We start from the raw sequence: 10,603 nt of genomic DNA on the forward strand, positions 1-10,603 counted from the left end.
AATCTGTTCCAGTCATATTATTAACCCAAGGAGAAATCATGAGGATAGTGCAGAACAGACTAAAGTTTTGATCTGTTCTTCAAAGGGTTGCTAAGAATCATAGTTAATTCAATAGAACCTAAAAACCTTATCTCATCTGAAATACTCTCACCTAATAATCCAACATTTAAATATTCAGCTCATTGAGAATTACAGAGTACTGCTTAAGCATCACATTTTTTGATTATTCAAAATTCCTAACCTGTTTCTACCATGAACTAGTAGGAAGAAAAAGAAAAAAGACTATTCCATAAAATACATCTTGCAAAAACAGTGTCCTCTTCATCAGTAACAGATTGTGAATGAAACAAGATCTTTTTCATCATCTTTTCATGGATTTTTTAAACTTTGTGTTTAAACATTGTTTCTCCTAAAGAAGGAAAGAATTAGAGGATGTCAAAGGAAAAAAAAATCACCCTTCACATCACATCACTCAGGTGTCTCCACTTGCTATTAAGAACTTTCTCCTACCTCTCACTGTCAAACATCACCATGGAATGTTTTGCCTTTTACTATTTAATGTGGCATCAGGATTCGAGGAAGACTCATCAACAATATGCATTATGCAGATGACACAACCCTGCTTGCTGAAACTAAAGAGGATCATAAGCACTTGCTGCAGAAGGTCAAGGAATGCAGCCTTCCATATGGATTGAGGTTCAATATCAAGAAAACAAAGATTCTCACGAACTGGGTCGACTGGCAGCATCAGGATGGATGGTGAAGAGATTGAGACTGTTAACAGCTTTAGTTTGCTTGGCTCCACATTCAACACTCTTGGCACCAGCAGTCAAGAAATCAAAAGACATATTGCAATGGAAAGTCTGCTGTCAGAGACCTTTCCAAAATACTGAAGAGCAATGATATTAGTCTGGAGACTAAGGTGTGCCTGATACAGTCAATGGTCTCTGCAATCATTTGCTATGTGTCAGAGAGCTGGTCAATGATTAGGGAGGATTAGAAGGAGAATTGATTCCTTTGAGCTGTGGTGTTAGAGAAGAGCATTGACTATACCATGGACTGCTAGGAAAACGAACAGGTTCACCCTAGAGAGGGTTAAGCCAGGCTGTTCCTCGGAGGCCTTTTACAAGATAGGTAGGTAGACAGACAGATTAATATTGTTTTTGCTATTATGTACTAGCAAGTTGGAGTCAATTGATAGCTGTCACTGCAATGGATTTTCAGAGACAGTTAATCTCATAGGAAGAAATACATAAAAATAGCATGTGCTTGTAACCCGTAGAGAACTCTGCTAACCCTAGTGGTAAAAAGCTGCACTGCAATCTTGAAGGTACAAGGCTTGAATCCACCAGCTGCTCCTCTGGAGAAAAATGGGCAGTCTCCTCCCATGCAATTAACTGCCTCTGAAAACCTACTAGAGTCAGCTATGGGTCAATTCTGGCTCAATGATGTCCATTCTGACTCGACGATACACAACAACAAAAACAACCTTAACATGACTCACAGGTGTCTTTCACCAAATTTAGCCCCATTTTACCATCTACAGTTTACCAAGCTGCTTCATATACCATGATCTTTAAATATATTGTTCTCTTGCCTAGAATGTTCTTTGCACCTTCACACATTTTGTCTCTCTCCTTTTAGTTTTCTTAGTTTAACAGCATCTCTCCAGAACACTCTAGTAAACCTTTAGAGAGAAAACTATGCAAAATCTTCTGTTAACTACCCTATTGCATAGTCCGTATTATAACTCTAAATGGTTGTGTAACAACTTAATGCATGTCTCCTTTGCCACTGAGTTCCTTCATTACCTCTTTTCATTTCATCTAAGTGCAAGTATTGCACTTGCTGCAGAAAATCAAAGCCTATAGTCTTCAATACCAGTTAAATCTCAACATCAAAAAAACAAAGGTCCACACCACTGGCCCAACAGGTAACATCATAATACATAGAGAAAAGAACGAAATTGTTAACTTTTCCTTTTACTTGGATCAACAATCAACACCCATAGCAGCAGTACTCAAGAAATCAAGAGACATGTTGTACTTGCGAAACTGCTGTCAAGGATCTCTCCGAAGTTCTACAGGGTAAGGATGCCAATGGACTAAATTGCACCTGATCCAAGTCACGGGGTTTTCCGTTGCTACTTATATATCTAAATGTTGGACAATAACTAAGATAACAGGAGAAGAATTGGTGTCTTTGAATTGTGGCTTTAGTAAAGGGTACTGAAGGGACAAATCTGTTTGAAGGAAGTGAAATGGGAGTGCTCCTTGGAGGCAAGGATGGTGAAACTTCAAATCATTTACTTTGGCCATATTTTCAAGAAGAATGAATCGGTCTAAGAGAGAAACATTATGCTGGAGGGTTAGAAAAAGAAAGGAAGACTCTCAAGAGATAGAATGACACAATGACTACACAATGGACTTGAGTCTGACAGATCATAAGGATGATGCAGAACAGGGCAAAATTCATATCTATTGTTCATGGCATCACAATGAGTCATAGTCAACTCAATGGCACCTTATAACAACACATATACATCGAGCAAGTGGACTGGTGTCTTTGAACTCTATAGAAAATTTTAAAACTTTTAGAGATTAAACATGTTTAATCTCATAGCTCTCTCTCATTTTCTTATTGTTATCAACTCAGAATGGATCCTCCAGGGCATTTTCAAAGGCTTTAAACCACATGCATGAAGATTGTCCAACTAAAACCACACTTGCTAAAAAATCCTACACTATTTCCACCACAGCTATCCTGACAAAGTTGAAATTATTTTCTCATTATCAGCATTTGTAGATGTCCTTATCAGCACATACATATTTTATGCAAAAAATGTTCTCTTTTTTTGCACATCAGGCAACTTCTTTCATGTCAGTTTCCTATGTGCATAAAGCAAGTTACATGTGTGTACATATTTTTCACGTAAGCATGTTGTATGAAAATATACTATGTAGTTAATACATGAGATTGTTCACAGCTTCAGTTTGCTCGGCTCCACGGTCAACACTCTTGGCACCAGTAGCCAGGAAATAAAAAAACGTATTGAGATGGGAAAGTCTACGGTTAGGAACCTCTCCAAAATACTCAAGAGCAACGGTGTCTCTCTGGAGACTAAGGTGCACCTGATACAGGCCATGGTTTATGCAATCTCTTGTTATGCATCAGAGAGTTGGACAATGACTAGGGAAGATAGAAGGAGAATTGATGCCTTTGAGCTGTGGTGCTGGAGAAGAGTACTCAATGTACCATGGACTGCCAAGAAAACAAATAGATTCATCCTAGAGAAGGTTAAACCAGGCTGCTCCTTGGAGGCAAGGATTCTGGGGCTTTGCCTGACATACTTTGGATATGTTGTAAGGAGAGACAGGTCTTTGGAGAGGGACATCATGCTGGGCAGAGTGGAGGGACAGCGCAGGAAGGGAAGACCCTCTATGAGGTGGATTGATTCAGTGACTGGAGTAATCGGGGTGGGTGTATCGGAGGCAATGAGATTGGCACAGGATAGAGCAGGTTTTAGGGCTGTTGTACATAGGGTTGCTATGAGTCGCAAATGACTCGACGGCACGTAACAACAAACAACAGTTAATATATATTAAATCCATATTAAATTCCAAATAAAACAGTCTTATCATTTAATATTATTTAAACAGAAATAAAGTAAAATGAACTTTCCTTATTACTTCCACAGAAAGGAATTGTTAATCACAATGCATAATGCAAAGTGAATTATCTGGTAGTTCACAAAGTGGCAGCTGTATCTCAGTTAAAGGATAGGTATTAGAATGCCTAATTCATCAGAAAAAATAGTCAAAACATTCACTTGTGTTTAAGGATAGTAGAAGGCAGATCAGTGACCTAGTGGTAACCAGCTGCATTGCCAAACCAAAGACAAGTGGTTTGAATTCACTAGTTGCTCTACAAGAGAAGGATGGACAATCTCTTCACATGTGATTTAGACCTGCTGAAAACTTACCAGATTTAGTTGTCACTTAACGGCACCCAACTAGGCTGTGATCTTTCTGAAGCTGAACAACAGACCTGTCTTCCAAAGCACCTCTGGGTATGTATGACCCACCAAACTTTCAGCCAGTAGTCAGCTGAGTGCTTAATTGTTTTCCCCACCCATGGACTTTTGAATTCTATGTTTGTTGTTGTTGGGTGCCATGGAGTCACGCACCACTAACAGGGACCTCATGTGACAGAGTGACATTACCCCATGGCACTTTTTTTGGGGGTTGTAATCTCTTGGCAAACAGATCACTGGGCCTTCTTCTCCTGGAGCCTCTGGATGGGTTCCATCAGTTTTCCCCGTTCGCAGCCAAGTAACGCCACTAGTGTTCTTTTGAAGTCTGTGTAGTAGAGCTTTTATTACCCAAAAAGCCAGTATCAACACCATAAAGTAATTGTAACCTCCAAACTGTGATCAAATGTGGGGTTTTTGCAAGTTGCAAAGAACCTCCATGTAATTGCTGTTTGTTTTTCAAAGATTTTAGAGGCCACCATTTTGGAAACATGTTTTATAGATCGGATTATTCAGTACAAAGGAAAGTCCCTTCCATATATTGCCTTTTAAAACTTTTTATTCCACAGTCACGCATAAAATGGGAGGCAGTGTGCGTCATTACGAAGCTAGTGAGCAATCGGATGGGCAATCTCCTCCCCTACAATCTACTATCCACTGGAAGGCCGCTCTGAGTGCATTCCTACTCAAAGTCACATAGCAACAACACGTATGAGTCAGAACTTTGCATAGGCTTGCAGATTACTAAGGAAATTTACTTTCATTTAAAAAAAAAAAAAAAAATAGAAAAAAAAAAAACCCAAACCTAACAACATTAGGGACAAACATGCTTACAATGATGAAAGAGAACTTCTCTTATCACTCAGAATCCAAGGGGCAGCAGTGACACTGATTCTATCTGAGGGTTGGTTACCTGTCATGCTTCTTCCCTTACCATCTTCCTTCCCTAGATCCCACTTTCAAGGAAAATGCAAGCTCTTTCACAGATACGAATAGAGACAGCACTAACAAATTAGTAAACCCAGGCATCTCATTATTTGATTACCATTTTTTTAAAACCATCTCACCCATTCTGCTTTAGAGTCTCTGCTGAAAAAAAGTAAACAAAAAAATTTGCTTTAGAGACTAGGGATATGCTGTTGTTTTGGTTGTTGTGTGTGGACCACTGGTGTTCTGAACTTAGATTCATTTGTGAGCCTCTAGAGGTTTTTCAGAGGCTGAAAATAAAGAGCATAAGAAGGAGCAGATACAAGGAGGAGTAACTGCATGTTAGGTGTCCACCAAAGTAACAGATTCCAGTTGAAACTTTATTAAATGAAGTTTGAGATTAATGTATGATCTCCCACCTCCACTTCCTTAACCAGTCTTGATCTGCCAACATTATCATTCTGTTGTTGTTCTTATGTGCAGTCAAGTCAACTGTGACTCAAAGTGACCTTAAGAAGGGGAGATCTAAACCTTGCTCTATCCTGTGTCATCTTCACCCTCTTCAACACACTTAAGATCACTGTTACAATCCTAGTGTCAATCCATCTTGTTAGGGGTCTTCCTCTCTCATGCTGACTCTTCCACCTTTCCATGCATGATGACATTCTTCAAGGACTGGCCCCTCCTAACAGTATTGTCACCATATGTGAGACAGAGTTTCACCAGCTTTGCCTCCAAGGTAGACTCTGGCTTCACTTTCTCCAAGACAGACCTGTTTGTTCTCTTGGCAGTCTCTGGGATCTTCAGTACTCTGCTCCAGAACTACAACTCAAAAACATTGATTCTTCTTCTATAATCATCAGTCACTGTTCAACAAGCAATTGAGAAAGCCAAGTCTTGAGTCAGATGCACCTTAATCTTTAAATTGACATCATTACTCTTTAGTGTTCTGAGACTGCACTTAATGTGAAACCTATATTTGGACCACAAGGTAGTCATCAGAACAGAGTGAGGAAACACTACATGGCTCAAAATCAGGAAGGGTGTATGCCAGGGATGTGTCCTATCTCCATACCTTTTCAATCTATATGCGAAACAGATCATTCAAGAGGCTGGGCTCTGTGACAAGGAATGTGGTATCAGGACTGGAGGAAGACTCATCAGCAATCTATGTTATGCAGATGGCACAACCTGGCTTGCTTAAACTAAGGAGGACTTGAAGTGCTTGCTGCAGAGGTCAAGGACTGGAGCCTTCAGTATGGATTAAAGCTCAATATCAAGAAAGCAAAGATTGTCACCACTCAGCCAATTGACAGCATCATGATAGTGAAGAGACTGAGATTGTTAATAGGTTCAGTTTGCTAGGTTCCATAATCAATACTCTAGATACCAGAAGCCAGGAAATCAAAAGATGAATAGCATCAGGGCAATCTGCTGTCAGAGAACGCTTCAGAGTACTGAAGAGCAATGGTGACAGACTGGAGACTAAGGTGCACCTGATCCATGGTCTTCAGGCCATGATCTTCACAATTATATGCTACACATCAGAAAGCTGGACAATGACTAGGGATGATAGAAGGATAACTGATGTTTTGAGCTGCGGATTTCAAGAAGAGTATTGAATATACCAAGGACTGCTAAGAGAACAAACAGTTTCATCCAGGAGAGGGTGAAACCACACAGCCCCTTGGGAGCAAGGATTTTGAAGCTCTGTCTAACATACCTTGAGCATATAGCAAGAATTAACCAGTACTTGGATAGGGAGAGACAGCACAAGAGAGGAAGACCCTCAATGAGAGGGACTGGCTCATTACTGGGGTTATGTGTGTCAAAGAAATAAGGTTGGCTCAAGATAGAATGGGGTTCAGAGCAATTGTACATAGGGTCACTATGAGTTACAGGCAACTGGGTGGCACCTAACAACAACAACAACTCTTTAATACTCTGGAAAGGTCTCTAACAGTAGATTGAAAGGTCTCTGACAGCTGACCTGATGGTAAAAAATAATGTGCTTTTCACTCACTTTGTTTATTCTTTAGAGTGGTTATAAAACAAATAGGATTTAAGAAACTATAAAGATGAAGAATGCAGATAAAATACAGTTAACCATAAGTAATATATTTATTTTTTTAATATTTTTTACAAAAAAGAAAAAACTTCAGGGAGCTCTGGTGGCCTAGTGGCAAGAAGCTGCACTGCAATCCCAGAGTTAGGTGGTTGGATACCACCAGACAGCTCTGCTGGAGAAGGAGGGGCAATCTCCTCCTGTACCAGTCAGATTTGATTTGATGGTACACACAAAAGATAATAAATTTTAAAAAAAAACTTATTAAAGACAATTTTTCTCAAAAAAAGTCCTACTTCCAAAATAACTTTGATGTCCTAATGTAAAGATCTCTGTTAATCTCCTAGCAAGGATAGTGGCCAATCTATGCCCTGATCTTTTACTCAGTTAAGAGTTAAGAGTAAAGAGTAAAGTTTACTACTTTAAAATTGGCATTTGGGGAAACCGAAGCACAGTGAGCTTAAATAATTTGTCCTAGGCCACACTTTACTGTTAGATCAAGACCACAAAACCAGGTCCAGTCTGGACCCAGAGTCCATGCTCTTAATGACCATGATTCCCAGAAGTCAGGGGACTTGTTGTACTCACTGTGGTACACAAAAGGAGTCAATAAAGCACTCATGGATATATAAACAAACAGGAAGTGGCAGTATGCCCAAATGATTGGAAAAAGATATGAAGAGAGTATCTAATCTGGAGATGAAAGGGTATTTGGGGGATTGTTGTTGATTGCCTTCAAATCGAGCATGACACATAGAGACCCTATGAACAAAAGCCCTGAAGCCCCTCTACAACTATTGACATTTATCCAAGTTCATAGAGTTTCTAGAGGCACGTTATTTAGGAAGTGGAAGTCTTTCCTGTTTGGGGATACAGAAGAAAAACTGGCAGACTCTCTGGCTGGTCTCCATTCCAAGTTCCCTGCTCTCCCAGGAAGATATTTCTCAAATCATTCCTCTCATCTCATTATTATGTAAATATTATTTCTCAAACTCTTACAGGAAACATTCCTCCTTAAGGTTTGGCAAAGGAGGGGCTCTGATGATGGTTTACTTTAAACACTGGCTGTAAACCACAAAGTTGGCGGTCAGAACTCACCAGAAATCCTGTAAGCAAAAAGCCTGTGGACCTGCTCCCATAGAGATGGTGGTGGTGGTGGTTGTTATGTACTGTCAAATCGGAACAAATTCACAGCTGACCCTTCAGCAGAGTTTCAAAGGCAGTCAATCATATTGGAGATTGTCCACTTTTCTCGCACATACCAGGTGATGGACACATACTTCGTGCCTTCAGGTTGGCAGCCCACCTCCTTACCATTCTGTCAACAGCACTCTCCCATAAAAGCACAGGATAGGGAGCCCTAAGCAGCAGTTCTGCTTTGTGCTATGAGTCACCATGAGTGAGAATCAAGGTGATGGAACACAGTAATGGGAACAATGTCTGGCTGATGAGAGTAACTATACCCTTAAAAATTAGACATGCAGCTGAAAGAGCAGCCAGAACAGGGAACTCCTCACCTTGAATAGAATCCTCTATTCAAGTCTGGAATCTATTTTACAATGTATCTGTTTAACCACAAAAACCAATGCTAACATCTACTTGCTATGCATCTGAAAGGTAGACAATGAATAAGGAGACTAGGGAAAGAATTGACACCTTCAGGCTGTGGTGCTGGAGAAGAGCACCAAGAAAACAAAGAGCTATGTTTTGGAGAGGGTGCTCTTTGGAGGCAAGAATGATGAAGCTTCACCTCACAGACTCAGGGCATGTTGCTAGGAGGGACTAATCCTTAGAGAATGACAAGATACTGGGAAGGGTGGAAGATCACAAGGGAGAGGAAGACCCTTGACCAGGTGGATTGACACAGTGACTGCTGTAAATGGGCTCCTGTGTGTCAGGAAGTGTGAGGATGGCACAGGATAGAAGAGGGTTCTGATCTTTTGTTTGTAGGGTCGCTATGGGTCACACTAGACTTGTTGGCACCTAACAACATAACCATTATTTCTACCACCTCCTGGATTGCATCTTCATTCTTCCTGGCTACTTAATGCTGCAGATTTGTAGACACCAGGCTACGGAGCCAGTCTAAATTACTTTTTAAAAAATTACCAATTGAGTTGAAAGCACTTACAGCTTACCATCCACTGGATTTCTGAGATGTACAGTACAGAATGAGACTGCTCTTCTTTCTTTGGTGGATTTAATGGTCGATTTGAACCAGCAGAAAGGTGATTCAAATCCCTGGAGAATAGGCCACCAGTTGCACAAAAAAATCCCTTACTCACCAACTCCACTTCCTATCACTTTAATAACTCAATTGTTTGTAACCATCATCATATTTCAAAGTGTTTTCACCTCTTGGGTTTGCAAGATATGCTCTCCTTGCTAACTGTGCGTAAGTGTGACTCTAGGCCAGTCTTCTCTCTCTCTTCCTCCCCAGGAGTGTGGATACTTGGTAATTCTTCTCACCCTGCTCACATTTGTTTACTTGTCTGTAATTCCCTAACCCGCCCCTGGAGATAGGCCCCAAATGTAGCAGATGTAGTCATCTTAACATCCCAAGAGCCAAGCTCAGGTAAAGTGTATTGGAAACTGGGATCAACCACAAGAGCTAATGCACTCTTTCAAGTAGGAAAATCAAAGTTGACTAGGAAAGTGAAATTTCAAACAAATGGAAAGGTCTAAACTCATCTTCAATTGGGTATTTCTTCGTGCTAGATATTACTCCGGGTTCCGGGAGGAGGAGGAGACATCAAGTCCAAAGTGCCCAGAAGTTAGCTGAGATCAAAGGAGGCGAAGGAGGCACTCACCAACTGGTGGAGGGCGCATGTTTGTTCTCCAGGGTTTTGGTCCAGGGCTTGTACCAGCTGATCTGCTCCGCAGCTTTGCCCCAGAACCTCTCTGGGTCTGTGACTGAGGCCGCGAAGTGCGTCTTGTACTCGCTGCTGCTTCCTGAGGACAGTGGTCGGCAGCCTCGACCCCCAAGGCCACCCCTGGGGCTCGGGGCCACATAAGCCCTGCGGGCTGGCCCAGGTCCTCGGGCTGGAGTGGACCCTGGCAGTGGCCCCCCGAGTCCGCCGGCTCCAGTGACCTTGCGACATTGCAGCCAAGAGGGCTTCATCCCCGCTGATTGCTCCAGCAGGCTGCGCAACCCACTTTCACCGGGAGTGACCAGAGGGACCCAGATTGCTTCTAGGGGCCCAAAGAGAAGCGAGCGGGAGGCGGGAGCAAATTCTAAGAAACCTAAGAGTTGTAGAAGTCACACTAGAGTCGTCCGGAAAAACCGACCTGGAGCCACTGAGGAGTCAACAGAGTGGAGGCTGAGTGTCGTTGCGCTCAGTGGTTTGTGCCGCGTCACAAGATCCAGTGCCGGCATGCATTTCCAACCCAGAGAATTTCCCTGGAAAAGCACCCCCAAACTGCAGAAGGACCCCGATTCTGCGTGCAATCACTCCTCCACTTCTAGGAAGAGACCACTGAACCTTGTCATTTCATATGTTCAAACAATCGTGTGCCGTTTGCCTAGTTTACTCTTTGGAGAAGGAACTCAAGAGGGAGACCTAGCTTCCAGCCCGCAACAG

The 10,603-nt window shown here is 41.8% G+C and overlaps 1 protein-coding gene across 1 annotated transcript in view; it reads right to left on the minus strand.

The window, feature by feature from the left end:
- ACSS3 (acyl-CoA synthetase short-chain family member 3) overlaps positions 1-10,245 on the minus strand; it is a 285,831-nt gene extending 275,586 nt beyond the window's left edge. The window contains exon 1 of the mRNA XM_006882583.1: positions 9,833-10,245. Within this exon, the coding sequence (XP_006882645.1) occupies positions 9,833-10,143 (311 nt within the window). The 5' untranslated portion in view covers positions 10,144-10,245. The remainder of the gene's footprint in view (positions 1-9,832) is intronic.
- Positions 10,246-10,603: the final 358 nt, after the last annotated feature.

The sequence above is a fragment of the Elephantulus edwardii genome, unplaced genomic scaffold, assembly GCF_000299155.1.
Source record: "Elephantulus edwardii isolate Elephantulus edwardi_28Jun2011 unplaced genomic scaffold, EleEdw1.0 scaffold00021, whole genome shotgun sequence".
NCBI classification, from domain to species: Eukaryota; Metazoa; Chordata; class Mammalia; order Macroscelidea; family Macroscelididae; genus Elephantulus; species Elephantulus edwardii.